The following is a 22,362-nucleotide window of genomic DNA, read 5'->3' on the forward strand; positions in this document are numbered from 1 at the left end:
AGAATGACAAGGGACAGGCCTCTCCGACCACAGACAGAATGTTCAGACAGTACTCCTGGACCGCACAGTGAACAAGCTCTGCGGACACCTCTCATGTGACAGACATGTACTGAGGTACTTGCAGGCCCAAGTCCTAAACAATAAAGTGGAGGAACTAACCAAGTAAGGCAAAACGCAATTGAACTCCCAACGCCCCGACGTAGTGCTGTGAAAGAAGGAAAAAACTGTGACTAACAAGATTTGTGCAAAGACTGGTACAGACTAACCCATCTGACAATCTTACAGTGTCTGCATTGATTTGCAGGGACAGAAAAAAAGCAAAAGCATGCCTCCCTTAAGTACCTGTGTAGGAATGGCAAGCTGTGTGCACATGTTCCCCTCTGTGGCATCTACATTCAAATGTAAGATTCAAGGCAGACCCCAATCAGCATGTACAAACAATAGGAGGCCGGATGGCCCCTTTACTTAGGCCCGGCTGGAGGTGAAAAAAGGCACACTCACTGCATGCACATTGCTGCTGGGAATGGACTGCAAACAACGTGCAGGTGCTGCAGAACGTTTCCCAGGATCTGGACGGTACACCGGGACAAGTTAAGCATATTCCTGTGGGGACATACATCCGAGGAGGGGGATGGCGTCAAACCCGTGCAAAGAGGGGGGGCACCGTGTACCTGCGTGTACCCCGGACTCAAGCCATGGGTACTTGCAATACAACAACGTCATGTAATATTCATACGTTACAGCTGCATGATGGAAGATGGACTCATGCCAGACGTCAATGTCCACGACGGTCACATGACTGCCTCTCCCTGCTCAGGTCTGTCGTGCCAAGCGGAGCAGACCGCAGAGGTCAGCATAGTCCAAGCCAAGGCAGACAGTGTGAAGTCAGATAGCTGGATGACCATTCGTGTCAGTAGGCATGAAGGAAGGGAAACGATTATTGAATTAGTAACCAACAGTTCCTGTTGCTGTTCAGTAGTTACGAAATCCAAGAAGGCACAGGCAGCTTCGAAGGCAATCAGTTCCAAAAGACGATCCAATTAATCTTCAGCGAAGAGGACCGCCATCAAATCCAGCCGTATGAAGGAACAGATGTGCTCCTCGCACCACGTGGTTGCAAGTAGCATCCCATCGCAACCTAGGAGAGGTTCGATGTAGGCATTGCACAGGAGCCAGTGCACAAACTCACAGGTGCAGCTGTCGGCATCACATACACGTGTCTCAACAAAGCAGTTTTGCAGGTGAACCAACAAAGGAGTCACCCACAGCTCATGATCCAGGTCAGCAAGGTTTGTGTTTGAAAGGCAGACATCTATGGCTCACTCAAACAGACATCTTCTGCATGTGAAGACAGGTTGCACGCAGGTGAAATACGCATAATGGAACATTAACCTGTACCTGGTGCACAGCATAGCCAATGGGATACATCTGAAGAGAATCTGCATGCGGGCAAGGTACACTTGCAACTGACCGTGCTGGGCCAGGACCACAGGACGGTCAGACATGGCGTGAGGACACTCTGAGGGACAGCGCTCAGCTGTATTGCCAAAGTAATGATCTGTACCTGCTCAATACAGTGTGTAAATTGGAGGAATGACACCCGGTGGATCTCCAGGAAAGGCATGGTAGGAAGGGACAAGGCCAGAGCCCACATGTCTGATAAGAAGTGTGCAACAGCCTTCAGTATCAGACGCTATCAATACTTTGTGTGTCAGTACTCTGCGAGAAACGTGGGATAGCCGTGTTCAGCACTGACTGAATCGTGCCGCCCAGTCCAGACACCTGGTATTCTAAGGTCTCCGGGCTGGTGTGTGGGTGACTACTTTTCTAATCAGAGGCCCATTGTGCATGCACACTTATTGAAGTATACTTTCGCTGTGGGAATGTGGGTGGGGTTTCACTGTTTGGAGCAAGCCATAGCTGCTGCTTCTTTAAGCCAATCCAATTTAGCCTTTATTTCGATTATTGCAATCATTAAAGACACAATAAAACAGTGCGGGACAAACCTATACAAATTGATGATACATAGTTAGAAAAAGTGCTAAAAAATCGTATAAAATACATAAAAGGATAAAATGTTAAAAATCAGTAGCTTAACGTTAGTTGAGAGTTTTGGGAATATGATATTATGACTCAGGCTTTTTCCAGTGATATGTTTTAAATGGCCTGAGTAATGCACATTTCCATGGTCTCATTTACACAATCAGATAAAGCTGGGAAACATACCTATATACACATCAACTGATGACCAAATAAATGCTAAAGTTAAAAAATTTAGCACATCTATTATGTGGAAATACCACTCAATACACATTGTTTCTTCAAATTATTTGATCGAATACCCCACGACCAGCTCAAAAACGTAGCTATAGCTATTACTAAATGTTCGTGTGTATTGGTCTTAAAAATGCGAAGTGCATGTTGGCTAGATCTGGTGCCCAGATTTTGGCAGATCGGCTTAAGCCATCTGTCTCTGGGGCATTTATATGCTGGACATGCGAACAGAATGTGAGGGATTGACTCGTCAGTGGTTTGACATGACGGACAATTGGAGTCTGTTGTATTATGCCATTTGATGGTTAGTGATTTTACCGTAAGTGAGCCCACCCTAAACTGATGGTACAATTTTCTGTCGCTGGGTTTGGTTATAAAGTTCCGGTAAGCCTCAATCTGGATATTGTGCTTGTGCTCCACGAATTTACCCGTTAGGGATACATTTTGGACATATGCCATCCGCTTTGTTTAGCCATATTCCTGTAGGCTACCTTATAATCTTTTTTAGAAGGAAATGTGCTGCCTGCTGGGTCCACCCACAGGTGACTATACCCCATATCCACCAATGTACCCTTAATTCTATGTAGCCATGTGATTTTGCAACATGTGTCAGCTTCTCTTATATGATTTAATGCATTCGCATAAGGTAACAGCTCCGGGGTGGTCCATAGCATTCTTCAATACGCTATTGGCCTAAACTGAGCTAGCTCCTCTATTTCGCAGCAGCCCAGGTCTAAGTATAAGGGTTTAATGGGGGTAGATTGGGTGAGACCTGATAAGATTCTCAGGAACTTGTTCTGTGCTATTGTTAGAGGTGTTGTGTTTTCAAAACCGCAGAGCTCGGCGCCATATAAGATCGAGGCCCTCACTGTGGCACTGTAGATCGTTAGCGCGGGGCCAACCAGCTTTGTTTGCGAGAGCCAGTACTCTTTTAATAGGATGCCAGCAAGTTGAGCATGCCTTAGGGCTAATATGTCTATATGGGGTTTCCACTTAAGCCTCTTTTCCAAGCTTACCGCCAGGTAAGTAAAAATGTTGGTTTGTTCCAACTGTGCATCGTTCATGTAGACTCTCCCTTTCACCACTTTGCGTTTGTGCAGCACCATCAATTTTGTTTTGTCTACATTAACTACAAGCTCATGATCACTACAGTAGACCTTAAATCTATTTAACGCTCGCTGCAGACCTTTCTGTGTTTTGGATAAAATAAGGGTATCGTTGGCGAACATTAGAAAGGGGACCTTCATACCGGCGAGTGAGGGTGCATCTGTGGGATATATAGAGTAATATTTAACTACCCTATTAATATATAATGTAAAAAGGGTAGGTTCCAGAATGCACCCTTGGTGGACCCCTCTTGTTACGGGGAACCTCTCTGTAATCATCCTTTGGACCCCCAGCGTACCTGAGCATAGTTCGACTTGTGCAGTTTGACAATTAGGGCAAGGAGTTCTGGAGGCATCCCTCATTCCTTCAGAGCTTCCCGTAACTTATTGCGGGGGACCAGGTCGAACTCAGATTTTAAATTGAAAAATGCTGCATACAAGGTACCCCCGTCAATGACTGCAGAACAATTCTTTATGCAACTGAGAGACATTGACAGAGCCAGTAGTCCGGATTTGTAGTAGGTTTCGTGTGACTTGTTTTATCATGTATCTGTGTGCAATGGCAGTGACATATAAATGTTGGTCGGGTAGATCAATATGCTGGGCACAGATTTATGGCTGAGGGTATTTAGCCAATGCCCTTATTTCATTGGCCACGCCCCTTTGGATGGCCACCCTGTTGTTTCGTCCCACTTATAGCCCTGGGTACCTACATTGCTTGATGGCGATGTGGCGTGGCTGAGGGGCCTTTTCCATATGTACAGAGATTATATTTCCGAAGAAAGGTCCTCTGGTGCAAACTTGCTGGTCTTCCAATTTGATTTCTTCTTGGACTTTTGGTTATTTTGTATGTGTATCTGACTACTATGCCGAGTCTTTCTGCTTAGAGGCAATGGGACTTGCACATTTTCTTTTTGTGGTCGCGTTCTTGTGTTCTTCTCTGCTGTGACATGCGACTTCATCATTCACATTGTGACTCATGTGGTCTCTCAATTAAGCATGGGCGGATCTAGCGGATCTCGCGTACGCGAACTTGCGGATTTACGGATTCGCAATCCGCGAAGATCCGCGAACTCTAGCGGATTTGCGGATTTTCCCGTTTTTTGTGTTGGCGCGCGTTCGCGCCGATTTTGGGACAAGTTCGCAATTGCAAACTTACTTTTCGGCTCGCAACGGCCGCGACTATGTTGTTTCAACGTCTGGTTTATCATCACAGGTTCACAGCACCCTCTGTTTCACCACTGCCACCCTCTGGGACACCCATGCCACCCTCTGGTACATCCTCACTGCCACCCATTAGGTTTATTTATCACTGTAGATTATGGTGGTTGAAAAAAGCAAGCACACCTGCCCTTCTTCAACTGCCATCAATTAATTTGCGTTTCATTAATGTGTCAGTAATTTTGAAAGTTCCAGTCTGGCTGGCACCTGCTTCCTTCCTTATCTGTAATTTGCTTTTTGTTGCAGTGAAATTTTTTTTTCACAGGACCTTTATGGTCTACTTGTAGCTATTCTATGAGCCTGCTGTTTGGGTCATAGCAGGGTCATAGAATAGTTGCAAACTTTGGAGGGGCCCATCAGGAAGCACTACCTTGAATGTTACTAATGTTAAGTTTGAACTTTTGCACCTGCTCATTGCTTTCAGTTTAGCTAAAATCGTTTTTTTCTGCAATTTCGCGCGTTTTTTGGGGCGCGAATCCGTGCGAGATCGATTTCGGAAGCCGCGAATACGTGCGAATACAAAATTGTTTTTTTTGCGACGTGTATGTTCGCGTGATCTTGCGCGTGTTCGCGAGGCGCTTCTAGCTATACGTTTGCCAAGTTACCCTATCGGTCGTACACGGGCGCGGCCATCTTGTTGGCGTGACGTAATTCCGTTTCCGCCCGCTATGTGTAATCTCGCAAAGTGTGCTGCTCGCTAGTACAATTTTGCGCGTACTCGCAAGGAAAATCTCGCGCGAACTTACCCACGCGGTCGTGAACGGGCGCGGCCATCTTGTTTCTCATTCATTGCTATGGTTCTGGGCATGCTTTCTCTATCCTCTCTCAATCTCTGCCATCCTTTGCTTGTTTGAAGTTTTTTTGATCTAATTTTACTTATTATCTATCCCTCTATTTTTCTAGCTCTATATTTTTGTGTTTTCTGCAGCTTTTAGTTACTTTTAAACTACTTTTTTAAACTCTTTTCTTTTCTTCTTCACTATTCTATTTCTTGTTTATCATTTAACTCTATTTCTGCCCAGACCATGGTAAAGGGAGCCGGGAAGCACCCTGAGAAGGGGAAGGGTCCCGCACCCCGTGCCCGGCTCCCGTGCGGGCGTTTAAGGGGGGAGCAAGTGGTCCCGAGGGAGATCTTCAGCGCGGAGGAAGTGGCGGCACTGATCTTCCATGTCCAGCGCCGCCTCCCCAAGACGATCCTGGGAGGCGGCAAGATCGTGACCGGCTATGGCATCCGGGAGCGTCGCAAGCGGTGGGAGAAGGTGTGCCGGGTCATGTACAAGATCTCTGGGGTCCGGCGCACATATAACCAGGCCACCCACCGCTGGACCGATGTCATGGACCGGGAGCGGGACTTGCTGGACGCGCTCGGCGTAGAGGTCCCCGGGCTTGGTGAGTAGTAGTAGTAGTACATTTACTACTCTGTTTTATCCTGCTCTGTTATTTGCAAATCTTTGTTCTTTACCAAGAGCAATAATGCTGCCGATTACATTGAGGTAAATTATATTTCAAAATCTTCTATGCATTTCAGGTGCACTGCTCTCCTTCTCAGTAGCCTTGCTTGCTACTATGCTTCTTTGTTTTGTATGTTGTGTTCAGAAGCATTTCATTGGCCTGAGAAATTATGTATGAGTGTAGTGTAAAGAAAAGAACTGCGTAATGCTAGACAGTAAGGGTCATATTTTCAATTACCGGCGCATCCCTGCAAAGTAGCAGGGATGCGGCAGTAATTGTGTGCCATGCCACCACCACCCATTGGCCCAAAACGTCACAGAAGCCTTACGCATCTGTGCCGTAAAGGCAGCGCATTGCTGGAGTTGCGTGCCAACGATGGCGCAGCTCCAGCAATGCTCTGGGGTACCCTATCTCCCCAATGCTGCATCAAGCCGTACGTCGGCTTCAAGCGCGCAGGGTTTGAGTCATGCATCATTGTCCTAAAAGTGACTGATTGACATCTTGTAGATTTCCCTCAGCCACTTTTAGGATTTGTTCCTGCGCAGGTACGCCCTCCCTTGCGCCGGAACGCCCCCTGATGGCGCAGGGCTTTACAACGTGATGCATCGCCCATATGCCCATATGTGTTTTTTTTTTATATATACGCCGCACCAACACCATGGCGAGTCTTTTGTTCTGCCGCTGCGTCACAAAAGGCACGCAACAATGGAGGAAAATGAGCCGCAACTTCCGCAAGGGACTTCTAAATCAGCCCCAACAGACTGAAGTCCAGTCCTTCCTTTAGACACATGGCTATAAGAAGAAATAGTGGCGGTGGTGGCGGGTGGATTGATAGTTTGAGTATTCACTGATCTGCAAGCAGGATGGACTTTGTCTGTCACTTCGCGTGTTGCGCACTGCTGCCTGCAGTGCCAGGCCTAGGCAAACCTCTTTAGTAGTCTGTTTATTGAGTTACATAGGAACTTTCAAAGTCAACGTTCCGCAAATCAGGCAATACGAATAACGTAGTATACCACATGAGATAGATCCCGTGGAATAGTTGTCTATCTATTTGCTAATTTTCCAAAATATTTTGTTATTGTTCTTTTGAAATGTTTGATTTGGTTGAAAAATCTCATCCATGTTTTCTGGTTTTTCTTTCTTTCATGTTGTACATCAGCTCCCCCCAAGGGCAAGAGGACACAGGAGGAGGGTGCTGAGGATGCAGGCCAGGATCGGGCAGGCGAGGGCTCCTTTGCTGGCCCCAGTAAGTTTACATTTTAATAAACAGTACCTATTTTGTCCTAGCGTTCCTCATTCGATTTTTTCTAAATCGTCTTTGATCTTCTTGTAGACTGGATATAAATTCTTATCCTGCCTCGAATATGACTCCCTGTGGTATTACTAGACTATTCCTATTAGTCTGTCTGTGTAGCTAACTAAGATTGGACATTTGGCAATTCCATTGGACTCCCATTATATTCAGCAATACCTCTATGCACTGTCTCCTTACTGACTAGATAGTGTGGCAGAGTCATTCAGCTCCCGAAGTCACCGATTATAGATCCCCAATGATCTCTAGATTATCGTACGCAGGACAAGAGAGTAGTACGGAGTCACAGCACAGTCAAGAAGTGTCAGAGGCACTCATGCTTGCAAAAATTCCAAAACCTTTAGCTCATCCACTCTAGTCTAGAGGAACAAAAACCACAGAGTCTATTTAAGTTTAAAAGCTTTATTAAAAGTAAACACATTTATTAAAATCTACTTTGTCATAAAACTATTTAACTGAAAACGGAAAAGTGGTTAGTGCTGACGATTAATTGGACACATTTCTTGTGGTCGAGCCGAGCTCTCACCTGGTTTGAACTTGATCCTGGTCGTGTTCTTAGGAGTCAAGCTTCTGTCTGTTAGGAGAAAAAGTGGTGCGTGTTAAAAATCAAAAGCAAGCATTCATCAGTTGTGCATAAAAGTGCAGCAAGACAACAGCCTTCCCTGGAAAATGGGACATTTTTACTATGGAGTAGACAGTCACAAATTATTACATTGTATTCTGTTTTTTTAACATTTCTCCTAGACCAAATATTATATAGTAGTGAGTGGTGTATTCTAACATTCTTAAATGTACTTTGTAGGTGTAACATCTGGTGACGGGGCCAGCGCGGAGGTGGCTGTGTTGGACCAGGACTCGGAGGCCTCTGGGGAGGAGGCGGTGCAAGAGCCGGCGGACGTTCCTGTGGGGGATCAAACGGTGGTGGCGGAAACAGGTAAGCTATATATTCCTTACTTATTGAGATTGAAGACTGCATAGTGTGCTTTCTGCACGGGTGTATTACAATTACAAATCAACCAGGTAGTAGCCTCCTCGAAATGTACTTCGACTTAGCTGTGAAGTTTTTGGTGAGAAGAATCCCAATAAGTTCTTAGACGAACGTGATGGATGGGATGAACGAAAAGCGAAAGAAGGGTGTAAGTAAGTGGGACGCGAACTTGTATGATGGCTGGCAAAGAAGAACGATATGTGTTTGCTTGGCCCCCGAGGTGGCTGGGAAGGAAAGAATATGGTATGGTGCATGGCTGGGTCAATGATGAAGCAAGGATGGGTGGAAGGACAGCAGCCTGGGTGGGTGAAACAGAAACTGTATGTGTTCGTATACTTTGACTGAATGGATGCCTGGAGCATGGTATTCTCTGACTCTTAGATAGCACATGTGTATCTAGAGAGAGTAGATGGTCGCCAGGTGAAGTAAGTGTTACCTTGAAGAGCATGTACCACCGCACCCGCACGTCCGTTCCAGTGCAGGGAAGGCAAGGAAAAGAAATTGTAAATGTGTCCAATACTACCATGAATAGTAGCAGTACTTTGTATTGCGTTTGCATTCACAGCATATATCTGGTTATTACGGTGGACACTTCGTACCTCTCTTAATAACTTTAGTTTACTTGTAGTACGTCATTCATGTGTGGGTGTATCACTGTTCACTCAATATTAAGCAAAGCACCTAAAGTCATCTCATCTGTCATTAAATACGTCCCATGTGAAGTGATAGATAATCAAATTAGTTAGCTTCTTCATTTTCCTTTTCTAGTACTCATTTGCACTGTAGGGTGAAAGGTAAATTAATTAAGCAGTAGCCCTTGTAACAGAGTATTCTCAGTGCCACCCGTAATAGAAAAGTAATAGCTTCACCACCTGCATGTACTGGACCGGTACAGTAACGCAAGTCTGTCTCACTCATCATGGTGTGCAACTTTTTTTCTCGGGTGCAAGTTCACTGTGCTGTCCATGTCATTCTGCCGGCTTGCATAAGATAACGTACCAATTTCCCTAAACAAGAGAGAAGAAGAAGAATAAGACTGGTGTACTGTCATAGTCGACTGTAATGGAAGTCCATAGTGGTCGTAGAATTTGTTCATTAAACTACCACTAATGTTAGAGCAAGGATGCAGAAGTGGGAGGTTACATAGATACTGTCCTCAATAGTTATGTACTGTGCTTTCAATTTGCTACTTGTACTCTGTGACCCAACTTTCGGCTCAATCACTTTGTGTTATTAATAAGGAGCATTGGTTACAGACTATGTCTTTCTTTCTTCATATAGTTGCTCCTTCCAAATCAACAACAAGGAGGGAGCAGGCTAGATTGGCCCGGCAACGGAGGCTGGAGGCCACAGTCGTCGAATATCGGCGGCTGGTGGCCCTGGAGGAGGAGGAGGACACGCAGTCGAGCGGGGCAACAACGACATCCTCGACTGTGACCACTGCATCCTCCTCCGTGACTAAGCCAGCGGGACCGAGCCGGGCTAAGAAAGACGACCGCCACCGCCAAGCAACCGAAATACCAGCTGCCCCCCACAGGAGCTGCAAGGACCGCCAACGCCGCCTACGAGTCCGCATGTCCAACCTGGAGCAGGAGGTCCTAAAGTATAAGAACTTGGTTAAGGGCCTCCGCTCCGAGCTTGCCACCCTCCGCAAGGAGTATGATGCCCATGCCGCATCATGCACCAGCACCAGCACCCTCCAGTAGTGGAGTGTCCCTTGCCCTTTTTTTATAGACTTTTGGGGGGTGGGATTTGGGAGTTGGGATCGTTTTGGGACGTTTCAAAGACAATCGTTGGGGTTAGGGTGGGTGAGGGAGATTATTTTGTTAGGGCTAAATAAATATATTTTTAAACTTTATCTGACCATACCTGTTTTTTACTGCTTTTCAGTCTGGTGGGTGGGGGGCGGGGGTGTAACAGTAACTTTGTTTTCCTGAACAGTCGTAGGACTTTAGTAGTACAACCGTCAATCTCTTGTCTACTCCGAAATAATACTCCATTATACTACCTCCCACCAAACGCTTATCTTACCTGTAATTTGTGTTAGAAATTAGGGCTAGGCCCAGGGCTGGCTCCAGGTGAAATGGGGATTAACGTTGTCAATCCTGGGCGGGTGACATTTCCTCATTGCGGTGGTACTAGTGGTGTGACACAGTGGCAGTTGCATGCCTATGGAAAAAAAGAAAACGAAACCTTGTTTGTCCTCCTTACTGTAGCATTACAACGGTTACGGTACGATCGAGAAAATAGCAGGTGACAGTACACTAGAACAGTGCCATAATGTAGCCTAACAAATGGTAAAGTATTTGCTTGCAAGTATAACTAGTACTTGCGTTGAATTTATTTGACATTGGCTACTACTACTAGAAGATATAGTACTGAAGCTGAGTAAGTCTAGAAGATATCCTCGTATTCCTTCACCAGCCTGTTGCTGCTATGACCTTATCCTCCCCAGCAAGTGTGTGGAATTATTGATGTCATTTTAGTCAGACATCAAGCAAAACAACACAGCCCGGGGGAAGAGGGTTAGGGTTTGTAAAATGGATGGGAATGGGGGTTTCTTTTTGGGTAGGTTTTGTTGAGAGAAGAAAAAAAAAGCAGAGCATGGACAAACAATAATTGAAGATACAGACAATCTTTGGTTACAAACTAAAGGTAAGCACATGCAGTCACACTCATAGAATAAAAGACAACAATGGATACTGTATCTGTATTGCGTATGTTGTTGGAGTTGTCCTGTTGAATTTGGTAAGTAAGTTGCATGCAGCAAACAATTCCTCTTATTGGCGGCACTCCTCCATTCCAGCTGACGCTTCGTCCATCAATGTGGTGACCACTGACAGAAGACACCCTGTCCACTGCCTGCCTGGCGGATGTTGACTGAAACCCGGCCTGTAATTATTGAACGGAAAACAGGAAGTGCTATTACAATACCACTGATAAATAAATAAAAGGTATGTACGCTGTGTGGTGCAAAAAGTCACACTTTGATTTCCCTAATAGACAGTACAATATTTTTGAAATTGCGTGCTCTGTCTGAGTCACCTTTTTAAGGATCAATAAGTATGGCCAAAATATTATAGCGGATCTTTCCCCTCAAGGTAGGTGTACTACTGTGTTTTAGAACAAAATTTGACCTTCCCAGCAATGCTCCCACCAAGACCCTTACTAAAGCCAGTCGCAAAAATGTAGAAGAACCCCAATCATATCTCCAAAAACGATGCCTAGCAGAAAAATGTTTACAAAACGTACTTTGAAAGTAACAGTAGGCCCAAATACAGACCGTGGATTGTATTCAAACCACTTGCAAGCAAGCAAAAGTATCCATAGCCAGCATCGCTCCAACAGTGCTCTACAACAACAGAACCGCGTTGCAATGGAACCCCCCGAAACACATGCAATCCTGCTGCTAGGGCTAACCCTAACGAACCCTAACTTACAAAAAGTGCCAAAACTGGTGTTTCCTTATGGATTTTGTCCAACAAACTTCTAGACGGTATTAGACCTTCCCAGGAATGCCCCAGGCAAGACCCGCCAACCCACCCGCAAAAAAACACCCGACACAACACCCCCAAACAGCGAAAAAGCTAAATCTCATACTTACAATGTCTCTCGGCCTTCGGTCCAAACGCGGCGCTGTGCAGCTAGGTCATCATCATCATCAATCATCATAACTCCTGTTTTCCACCACGGATTTCCTGAAAAGCAAATGCAATCAAGATTAGACTGTCGCAGCAGTGCTTCGACAGAGACCCCGGCCGCAACCCACCCACGAACAGCAGGAAGCCCCCCAAAACGCTACATTGAGCAAGATGTCAGAAGAAATAGCAAAAAAAAGGCTGTTCCTTATGGATTTTGTCCAAAACACTTCTATCCGGTATTAGACCTTCCCAGGAATGCCCCAGGCAAGACCCGCCAACCCACCCGCAAAAAAACACCCGGCAACACCCCCAAACAGCGAAAAAGCTAAATCTCATACTTACAATGTCTCTCGGCCTTCGGTCCAAATGCGGCGCTGTTCAGCTAGGTCATCATCATCAATCATCATAACTCCTGTTTTCCACCACGGATTTCCTGAAAAGCAAATGCAATCAAGATTAGAATGTCGCATCAGTGCTTCGACAGACACCAAAAATTACCCACAAACACCCGGAACCCCGCCAAAGAGCACCTCAAAGGCAAGCAAGTCAGCAAAAACGGCAAGAAATTTCCACCTCATATTTGGTCCAAAACACTTTTGTCCATTATTAGAGCTTCACAGCAATGGGCCCAAATCCGTCAACTCACCCGCAAAGAAGTACAACACCCCCACAAGTGCTGAGTCTTTCTTCATTGGGCGTAATCCAGCACTCTGCTTGGAGGGAAATCGCAGTCTGGAGGAGGAGGATAGAGGAGCATGTTCTTCAGAACTTGTGAACCTGAGGAATGTAGACTGCGGCACCTTCAAATCAATAAGCAAACAAGTGAAGACAGTTCTGATGATGGTCTTGTTTTTGGGATTAGGTGATTAAAGTTTGAATTAAATTAACTGTGCAAAACAAAGAAAGAGAGACACAAAGCACACAGGAATAAAAGTGAATAAGGACGAAAAAGAAAGTTCTTGATTGATTGTCTCATTTTCAGGGCTCGGTGTCAGGGAATAAGAACAAGATTTCGTCATCATACTCTGCGAATTCAGGCTGGATGAGGTCAGTGACACCGAACAGAGAACAAATCCCCTCATCTACGTTGCCGTCCTCCTCGTCTTCATGCGGCGTGCTTTCTCGTACTTTGTAATCTGGTGGTATGAGGTGCTGATTCATCTTGATCATTGTCAGCCGCTCCACATTTTTGGGCGAGAGGCGGCTCCGTTTGGGAGTTACAATGCCACCAGCAGCACTGAAAACACGTTCAGAAGACACACTTGCGAGTGGGCAAGACAAATAGTTTATAGCCAGGTTGAAGAGCTGTGGCCACAATTGTTTTTTGCCATGCCAATACTGCAATGGCTCATCATTAAGAAAGACCACTGTTGAGTCATTCAGATAGTCCTGCACCATCGACTCAAGGTCAGCAACGGTTCCTCCACTTTGCTTACTTTTTGCTGTGGCTGTGACATTTTTTCGAGAACCATACCCAAGCAAACTTAGCCAATCCTCTACAACAGCCACTGTTTTTGTTATGTGTGGTGCAGATGATCCAGTTGCCGGTGTCTTTAACGGCTGAGAGGTCACTTGTGCCCCAGCCACAGGTGCAGAAGTGGATTCTTGTGACTGGGGATGGCCTGCTGATGCTGATGCTGATGTACTGGCTTCTCCTTCAATAACCTGCAGTTCTTTTTCAAACCTCTTGGCTGACCAGGCTAACCAATGTTTGTACTTTTGAACATCTGCATCAGCAAAAGGAAAGAATGCTTCGCCTGCCAGCGCCTTTTTGTAGCGTGGATCCAGAATAGTAGCACAAATGTAATGCTGATCTGACTTGATCTTTTGAAGACGTTCATCACCACGTAGGCGCTCTAATAATTTCTCAGACAAAATAAAATGGTCTTTTTTTTGTACATCTTTTTCAAACTCAGAAGACACCGCCATCAGTTGGTGCTCCAGCATGCACAACAATGGGATAGCTTTTCCCAAATTACAGTCCTCCTGGCTGACTGCACGCGTGAAGAACTCAAAAGGACGAAGCATGTCTGTCAGGCTTTTAACTATGTCCCATTGCGCCGCACTCATCCGCAGGTCCTCCTTCTGAGATGTACCCTCTGTGAAGAAATAGTGATCGAGTACCGTATACTGCTCATACAGACGCTCAAGCATGTAGAAGGTTGAGTTCCAACGTGTTGCCACCTCCTGGATGAGTGCTTTCACTGGCATTCCACGTTGAAATAGCAGTCTCCGCAGATGCTTCCGGGCCTTAAAAGAATGGCTGAAATGGTTGCACATTTTGCGGCAGGTGGCCATTACCTCGAACGCTGTACTGTCTTTATCACTCAAGAATTTTTGAACTACCAGGTTGATACAGTGCGCCAAACACGGCACTCTAACATGGTCACCCTTCTGCATGGCCTTTACTACATTGGCGCCATTATCCGTGGAAACATAACCAATCTTGAGTTTTAGGGGGGATAGCATTTTCAAGACCTTTTTGTTAAACTCTTCCAAAAGGTTTTCTGCTGTGTGACTTTTCTCCAAGCCAAACATGGCTAGTGTTGCATGCTTCCGAGCAGCTTTGAAAACTTTGTCCGGGTCAACACCTGCGTTTAGCTTTGCTAAAACACCTGAAAAAGAGACCCAGTGTCCAGTGATGCACATGTAATCAGCGCCTGCGCCACTGGTCCACATGTCTGTTGTCAGATGTATTGTGTGAACAGCACTCTTCTGCAAAGCTGCCCCAATCGCCTGCAGCACATCTTCATGTAGTGCTGGAACCGCAACTCTGGCAAAATAGAACCGGCTCGGAACCTTCCATTTAGGGCAGAGCGTTGCCACTAATTCAAGAAAACCTACCGCTTCTACAAAAGAAAAAGGTAGAAGGTCCACAGCTAGCATTTTAGCCAGCTTAGTGTTATACAGACGCGTCAGTGGGTGGTTGCGTTCATATGGCACGTCTGAAGTAAGCATTGTTCTAATGTTGCCCTGGACCAAGCATTTACGGGCTGATAATGACTTCGTTGACCCAATTTTGCTCGCTGGTGAACTTTTGTGCGTTGGTGTCACACTCGCTCCAACACTCTTAGTGTGCCTCACCTTGGGTGTGCTGCTGACAGGGGTACTGGGTGTAAGGGAAGTGTTTGACACGTCTTCTTCCTGCTCGTCATCATCAGATGAAACATCAACGTTTCCTTGAATTTGGCCTTTCTTGATCGCATCTAGGTGCGCAAACCATTTGACAGTGTGCTTTCTCTCAAGATGACCTCTCTGGCCGCCGGTACCATAGTTGGTACCTGACTTACCACGACTAACTGCAAGCTTACAAAGGGTACAAATGGCAAACTTTGGATTTTTTGGACAAACAGTAAAGAAGTCCCAAACTGGGGACTTGAAGTGTCTGTGGGACATGGAGGAGGCGGCGATACTGGTGGTGGTGGTCATGAAGCTAATGCCAGATGAAGTGGAGGATGTGGATTGCCCAACTTTTGTACGTTTTGCACTTTCACCGCCACTAATTAAGGTCGAGGTTGACGGAGGTCTCTTCTTGCCAGAAAGAAATATGGAAGCGGGACGAGTTGGTGTACTACTTAACTCCAGTGATTGTGGTGTTTCCACTGCCTCCTCATCGACAACATCATCATCACGCTCAGCAGCTCCTCGGGCTAGGGTCAAAATGTCTGTTTGCTGCATGCCCGCTGGGGCTGCAGTGACCTTTATGATGACTGGGTCGTCGTTGGCAGAGTCTTCATCAGCAGCAGTATCCGCCACTTCTTGTTGAGACTCATCACACTCCATAACTCTGAGACTTTGGACGAGCTTCCTTTTACGCTTAACTACCTTTGTTTGTTCCCAAGTTTGATCCGTATCATCAGAAGGAGGTGTGCTTGAAGAGGATGTAGACACCACCCTTGATCTCTTCCTTGCTAGGGGTGTGGAAGACAATGAAGGATCATCAGGAGGAGTGGCTTCCTCAAATGATACCTCGCCTTGATTGTCGATTTCCTGATGTGCCCCTACTTCGGGAGGAACAACTATTGTGGGCACTTGTTGTGACCCTCCATGCACCTCTGCTTGCGCATCTCCTTGCGCTGCCTCTCCTTCCACATGTACTTGGGCTTGTACTTGCACATGTGATTGTTGTTGCGGCTGTGGTTGTTCAACACTCGTCAGATGAGCTACAACAACCTGTGTTGATTGAGGGACATTGTTGCTGCTTTCTTGCGATGAGCCAACATCACTGGTCGATGGTGATTGAAGAAGTATACTGGCTGCCTCTGCAGCACTCAAGGGCTTGGACTTAAGTTGGCGTGGTGGTGGTGGTGGCACTGAGCCCAATGGAGCGGGGGTGCTGCTGCCAGCTTGGTCCCCAGCAGATCCTGCTGCAGCTGCTGCAGGCATACTTTTTTTTTTACTCCCAAAAAAAGGGGCGGGCGGCACACCAGTGTCCTTGGTAACTTGCTTCTTCTGCTCCTTACTGGCACCTTTCTTGCTAGAGGAGCTACGGGTTACTTTTTTTGGGGCCATCTTCTTCAGAGCAGGTCAGCAGGCAGCAGTTGCACGAGTTGCAGAGGGTTCTGTGTCCAGACGTGACGTCGCGTGATGTTATGCTGCACACACCGCTGCAGGACTTCTTCCTGGCACTGGTGGTTCTATTGAGTCTTCTTGTGCACCTAAAAGCAATGGAAGACAGAGGAACATCAGTTCAGTTATACACCCCAAAAAATCGACAAAACACAGAAAAATGAGCACAATCCCATGCCATCCATGATGTTTACATTGAAGACACCCCACAGAAAGACTAGGGACATGCAAGTATGCAACACTCACTACCCCTGGGCATAAGGGATGAAAAGTAGGCAAAATAAGTGCAGGCCTCAGACACTGCCTCTCCTCAAAATGGCCCCCTTACACCCCAAGCACATGTTGCCTGTACCAGCCAGCACTCAAGATGGCCACCACCACCACCCACATGGCCAGTCCACATCAACAGTACACCCCCAAAAAACAGAAAAACAGCCAGAAATCACCACAATCCAATGCCATCCATGATGTTTACATCAAAGAGAGTGAGACCACACCACAGGCACACTCAGTCCATGCACCACCACCACCCCTGGGCAAGCAAAAGGCCACACCAGCAGCCCCCCAAAAACGACAAAAAACAATAAAATAAGCACAATCCCAGCCCATCCATGGCCTCAATTATGTTTAAATTCAAGAAGACACCCCACAGAAAGACTAGGCCCATGCAACACTCACCACCCCTGGGCAAAGGGCCACACCAGCAGGCCCAAAAAACGACAAAAAACAATAAAATCTGCACAATCCCAGCCCATCCATGGCCTCAATGGTGTTTAAATTCAAGAAGACACCCCACAGAAAGACTAGGCCCATGCAACACTCACCACCCCTGGGCAAAGGGCCACACCAGCAGGCCCAAAAAAACGACAAAAAACAATAAAATCTGCACAATCCCAGCCCATCCATGGCCTCAATGGTGTTTAAATTCAAGAAGACACCCCTCAGAAACACTAGGCCCATGCAACACTCACTACCCTGGGCATAAGGGATGAAAAGTAGGCAAAATAAGTGCAGGCCTCAGACACTGCCTCTCCTCAAAATGGCCCCCTTACACCCCAAGCACATGTTGCCTGTACCAGCCAGCACTCAAGATGGCCACCACCACCACCCACATGGCCAGTCCACATCAACAGTACACCCCCAAAAAACAGAAAAACAGCCAGAAATCACCACAATCCAATGCCATCCATGATGTTTACATCAAAGAGAGTGAGACCACACCACAGGCACACTCAGTCCATGCACCACCACCACCCCTGGGCAAGCAAAAGGCCACACCAGCAGCCCCCCAAAAACGACAAAAAACAATAAAATAAGCACAATCCCAACCCATCCATGGCCTCAATTATGTTTAAATTCAAGAAGACACCCCACAGAAAGACTAGGCCCATGCAACACTCACCACCCCTGGGCAAAGGGCCACACCAGCAGGCCCAAAAAAACGACAAAAAACAATAAAATCTGCACAATCCCAGCCCATCCATTGCCTCAATGGTGTTTAAATTCAAGAAGACACCCCTCAGAAACACTAGGCCCATGCAACACTCACTACCCCTGGGCATAAGGGATGAAAAGTAGGCAAAATAAGTGCAGGCCTCAGACACTGCCTCTCCTCAAAATGGCCCCCTTACACCCCAAGCACATGTTGCCTGTACCAGCCAGCACTCAAGATGGCCACCACCACCACCCACATGGCCAGTCCACATCAACAGTACACCCCCAAAAAACAGAAAAACAGCCAGAAATCACCACAATCCAATGCCATCCATGATGTTTACATCAAAGAGAGTGAGACCACACCACAGGCACACTCAGTCCATGCACCACCACCACCCCTGGGCAAGCAAAAGGCCACACCAGCAGCCCCCCAAAAACGACAAAAAACAATAAAATAAGCACAATCCCAGCCCATCCATGGCCTCAATTATGTTTAAATTCAAGAAGACACCCCACAGAAAGACTAGGCCCATGCAACACTCACCACCCCTGGGCAAAGGGCCATACCAGCAGGCCCAAAAAAACGACAAAAAACAATAAAATCTGCACAATCCCAGCCCATCCATGGCCTCAATGGTGTTTAAATTCAAGAAGACACCCCTCAGAAACACTAGGCCCATGCAACACTCACTACCCCTGGGCATAAGGGATGAAAAGTAGGCAAAATAAGCGCAGGCCTCAGACACTGCCTCTCCTCAAAATGGCCCCCTTACACCCCAAGCACATGTTGCCTGTACCAGCCAGCACTCAAGATGGCCACCACCACCACCCACATGGCCAGTCCACATCAACAGTACACCCCCAAAAAACAGAAAAACAGCCAGAAATCACCACAATCCAATGCCATCCATGATGTTTACATCAAAGAGAGTGAGACCACACCACAGGCACACTCAGTCCATGCACCACCACCACCCCTGGGCAAGCAAAAGGCCACACCAGCAGCCCCCCAAAAACGACAAAAAACAATAAAATCTGCACAATCCCAGCCCATCCATGGCCTCAATTATGTTTAAATTCAAGAAGACACCCCACAGAAAGACTAGGCCCATGCAACACTCACTCACCACCCCTGGGCAAAGGGCCACACCAGCAGGCCCAAAAAAACGACAAAAAACAATAAAATCTGCACAATCCCAGCCCATCCATGGCCTCAATGGTGTTTAAATTCAACAAAACAGTTGTATCATGCACCCATAACCAACCCTGGTCCTACTGGATACTGTGGCTACCCACAATATAATTTATTTAATTTTCTGAAAAAGTTCAAAAATTGTACTTGCAGCAACTGTAATGCCCCAAACAAACTTACTTGTGAAAGTTGATTTCTAATCCAAAAGTGATCCAAAGACAGTCAAAAAGGCCTCAAATCCAAATATCCAGCAGCACCCACAAAAAGTAATCCTTCCAGCTCCAGATCCAAATGAAAGTGACCAGGAGATGGACAAAGCACTGGGAGGAGCCTGCTGGACAGGAACAGGAAGTTGGAGACTGTGGGGCACTTCCTTCCTCCCCCCCCCCAAAATGGACTCCTTGCAAAAAAAAAGGCCATGCAAATGTCAACCTGAGGAGTGATTCTGATAAAAATCATAATTTTCTGAAGGTTTATCCTGTTTGCTGGTGATTTTCTTGTGCGAAATTGCAAAATCTCTATTTCGCAAGTGCGAGATTGTTCCTTTCCGCCGCAACTACGTGTTCGCAATTGCGAACTCTCGCGAGGTGTGCTGTGCAAGGTGGCAAGCCGCGAGTACGTATTCGCGGGCGACAAACTCCCGCGGGAACACGCAGCAAGATCTAAAATGGCGCGTCACTCGCAAAGAAAAACAACTCGGCAAACGCTAAAATGACGGAAAGTGAACGCCGTGCACCACGCCGCGCGCCGCAACCAAGCAAAAAATCCGCCGCGAGCGGATTCACGGATTTTCGACAAATTCGCGAGAGTTCGCGGATTGCGAATTTGCCGAAAATCCGAAAAATCCGCGAGCGGAGCGGATTTTACGCCCATGCTTACTCTCAATGGTATTAGCTGTATGTGCAAGGCCTGGACTCATGGTGGGTTCCAGAGTTGGCTGACAAGTGCAGGACGTGTGGGGGCATTTGGCTCCATGCTTTTTGTGAGGGGAGACAGAGGTCCTTGTGGGAGTTGTGGTCTTGCTGTCAGGTCTCAACAGCTCCTCCCCAGTGGAAGGGCTAGCTGCCTGCTAGAAGGCACTCTCGACGGTGCTGGGTGCCACATGGCTGTCAGGTGGGAAGGGTGAGCCATGCTGTTTGGGAGGGAGGTTGGGGTGCATGGGCTGACCACCTACCTGTGGGGTTCATCTGGAGCCAATGCTTGGGCCGGCCCTTGAGGTCGAGACACCACCTCCTGATGTCACGAACGGTGCATAAGGTGACCCCTATGGCATTGACTTTGCAGTGAATCCTTGCCCACATCTGATTGTTGCGCGCAAGTGGGGTGTATTTGACCTGATTCACCAGGAAATGTGGGTCTCCCTTGATTGTCTCGCCTACCATCCCTTTTCATTCTGAGGCTGTGGATTTGGGTATTTTCTTGGGGGGCATGGTGCAAATGTGTGAGGGGTGCAGGGTGCAAGGTGGTAGCGGAGATATGTGAGGTGTGTGTGAGAGTGTTTTTTGTGTGGCGATAGGTGGGCGTGATGTTGTGCTGTGTGAGTCAATGGTGTCCTGTCTCTCCATCTCAGCTTATGGTGTGCAAAGGATGTTGGTCTTGGGACGGGTTGGTTTTGTACTGTGGTATGTGGGTGTGTCCACATGTTTGTTGTCCTCCAGATGTCTCTTCCATGCTGTGCATGTCTTTCTTTGCCAGGGGCTAGTTGTGGTGTATCATTGTGTTGTGTGTGTTGTGATTGAGGGAAACAGGGGATGCAGGCACGCGTCGGGCATTGTTGTGGAGTTGGTTGCGTCCGCCATTCATTTGGCCTATGTGCATGCGCGGCGGTCGGACGCAGTGATCGGTCCGCAATGCCCGCATTCTCATCGTAATTGGCCTGCGATCATACCGTGGCAGGAGCGGCCTTCCCAGGCCGTTGGACGGCTTTCCCTGACCACCACAGTCGGATTTGCAGCTTTTCCGTCTGTGGTGGAATGGTATTTTGTGGCATCCGGCCGCAGCGGTCGGGTTTGGTGTAAATTGCATTATAATTGGACCGACGGACATGCCGCAAGACATGTGGGTGGATTTTTGGTGACACCATGGCGGATGGATGGCTTTTCCGTCTGGCATCGTAATCGGGTCCTAAGAGTGCATCTAAGCACAACATGATGCACAACATCTTTTGTTTTCCCCCTGCTGCACGATGCTCCATCTGTCTGCCATAAGTGGATGTGTTTTCTGCGCAGCACAATTCTGATTTATCATTGTGAGTGTGTGTGCTGACAGGTAATATGCTGGTGGCTGAGTAAACATCAAGCAATGAATCATTTATTATTACAATAATCTTGACTCTGGAGCAGTTGGAATATTCTTACACTATGACATTCCGTTGTTACTCACTGTGTCCTCGGGACCTGCTGTGCTCCCTCCTGTGCAAGTGACGAGCTGCTTGCCTACGGGCAGGAAACTGGTGGGGCAGTGCATAGTGGTTCCACCCTCACCCACCGTAGCACCCTGAAGAACGCTGCTACCACCTGCAGTACCCGGCACCAGCGAAGGTGCTGAGGATGGGGCATCGAGCTCTGAAAGGCAGAAGGAGGATTACACATTGAGGCAAACAATTTGTCAGTTTGGCGACTGTTGAGTGGATAACTTTGAGGACACTGTATACATTGTACTGTGTGTATCATGCAGTAGACGTAAAAATGATCATAGGTAGGCAATGGTGAACATGGGTCAGCACATCATTTACAGGCCAGTCTACCTGACTGTCCCTACCACTAGGGATTTATAGGAGTAGCTTACTTGTATGCGACTCCAGTGTGAATTTAGGTAAATATTTTCATTAGACAGCACAGGCCTGATGTATAAAGGAATTTTACAGCGGCAAAGCCAGCGGTTCACAAAGGCACAGAGCTTGCAACAGCAATAAACATATTGCAATGCACAAAAGCCACTATGCGAGCCACAAAAGCCATATCAACTTGCAAAATAGAAAAGAAGAAATATTTGTGGCATGAAACAGGCATCCCTACACCAGCCGTGGCCGGTAGTGGGAGTACCGGCCGGGCGGTGACGTGGGGAGGGGGAGGGGCAGGGTGGTGGGGGGTAGTAATGTATGGAATCCGGACCTTAACAGGTAGGTAAACATATGCCCTACACTGTGTACAAGATGCAATGGTATGTAT

General features: G+C 47.1%; 1 protein-coding gene across 2 annotated transcripts in view; it reads right to left on the reverse strand.

Moving 5' to 3' along the window:
• Positions 1-22,362, reverse strand: part of LOC144753676 (membrane cofactor protein-like) — a 419,797-nt gene that overhangs the window by 61,991 nt on the left and 335,444 nt on the right. For both annotated transcript variants that reach the window (XM_078641280.1, XM_078641279.1), the window contains one exon: positions 21,575-21,756. In XM_078641280.1, coding sequence (XP_078497406.1) covers positions 21,575-21,756 — 182 coding nt within the window. The remainder of the gene's footprint in view (positions 1-21,574; positions 21,757-22,362) is intronic.

Source organism: Lissotriton helveticus, chromosome 5_1 (assembly GCF_964261635.1).
Source record: "Lissotriton helveticus chromosome 5_1, aLisHel1.1, whole genome shotgun sequence".
NCBI classification, from domain to species: Eukaryota; Metazoa; Chordata; class Amphibia; order Caudata; family Salamandridae; genus Lissotriton; species Lissotriton helveticus.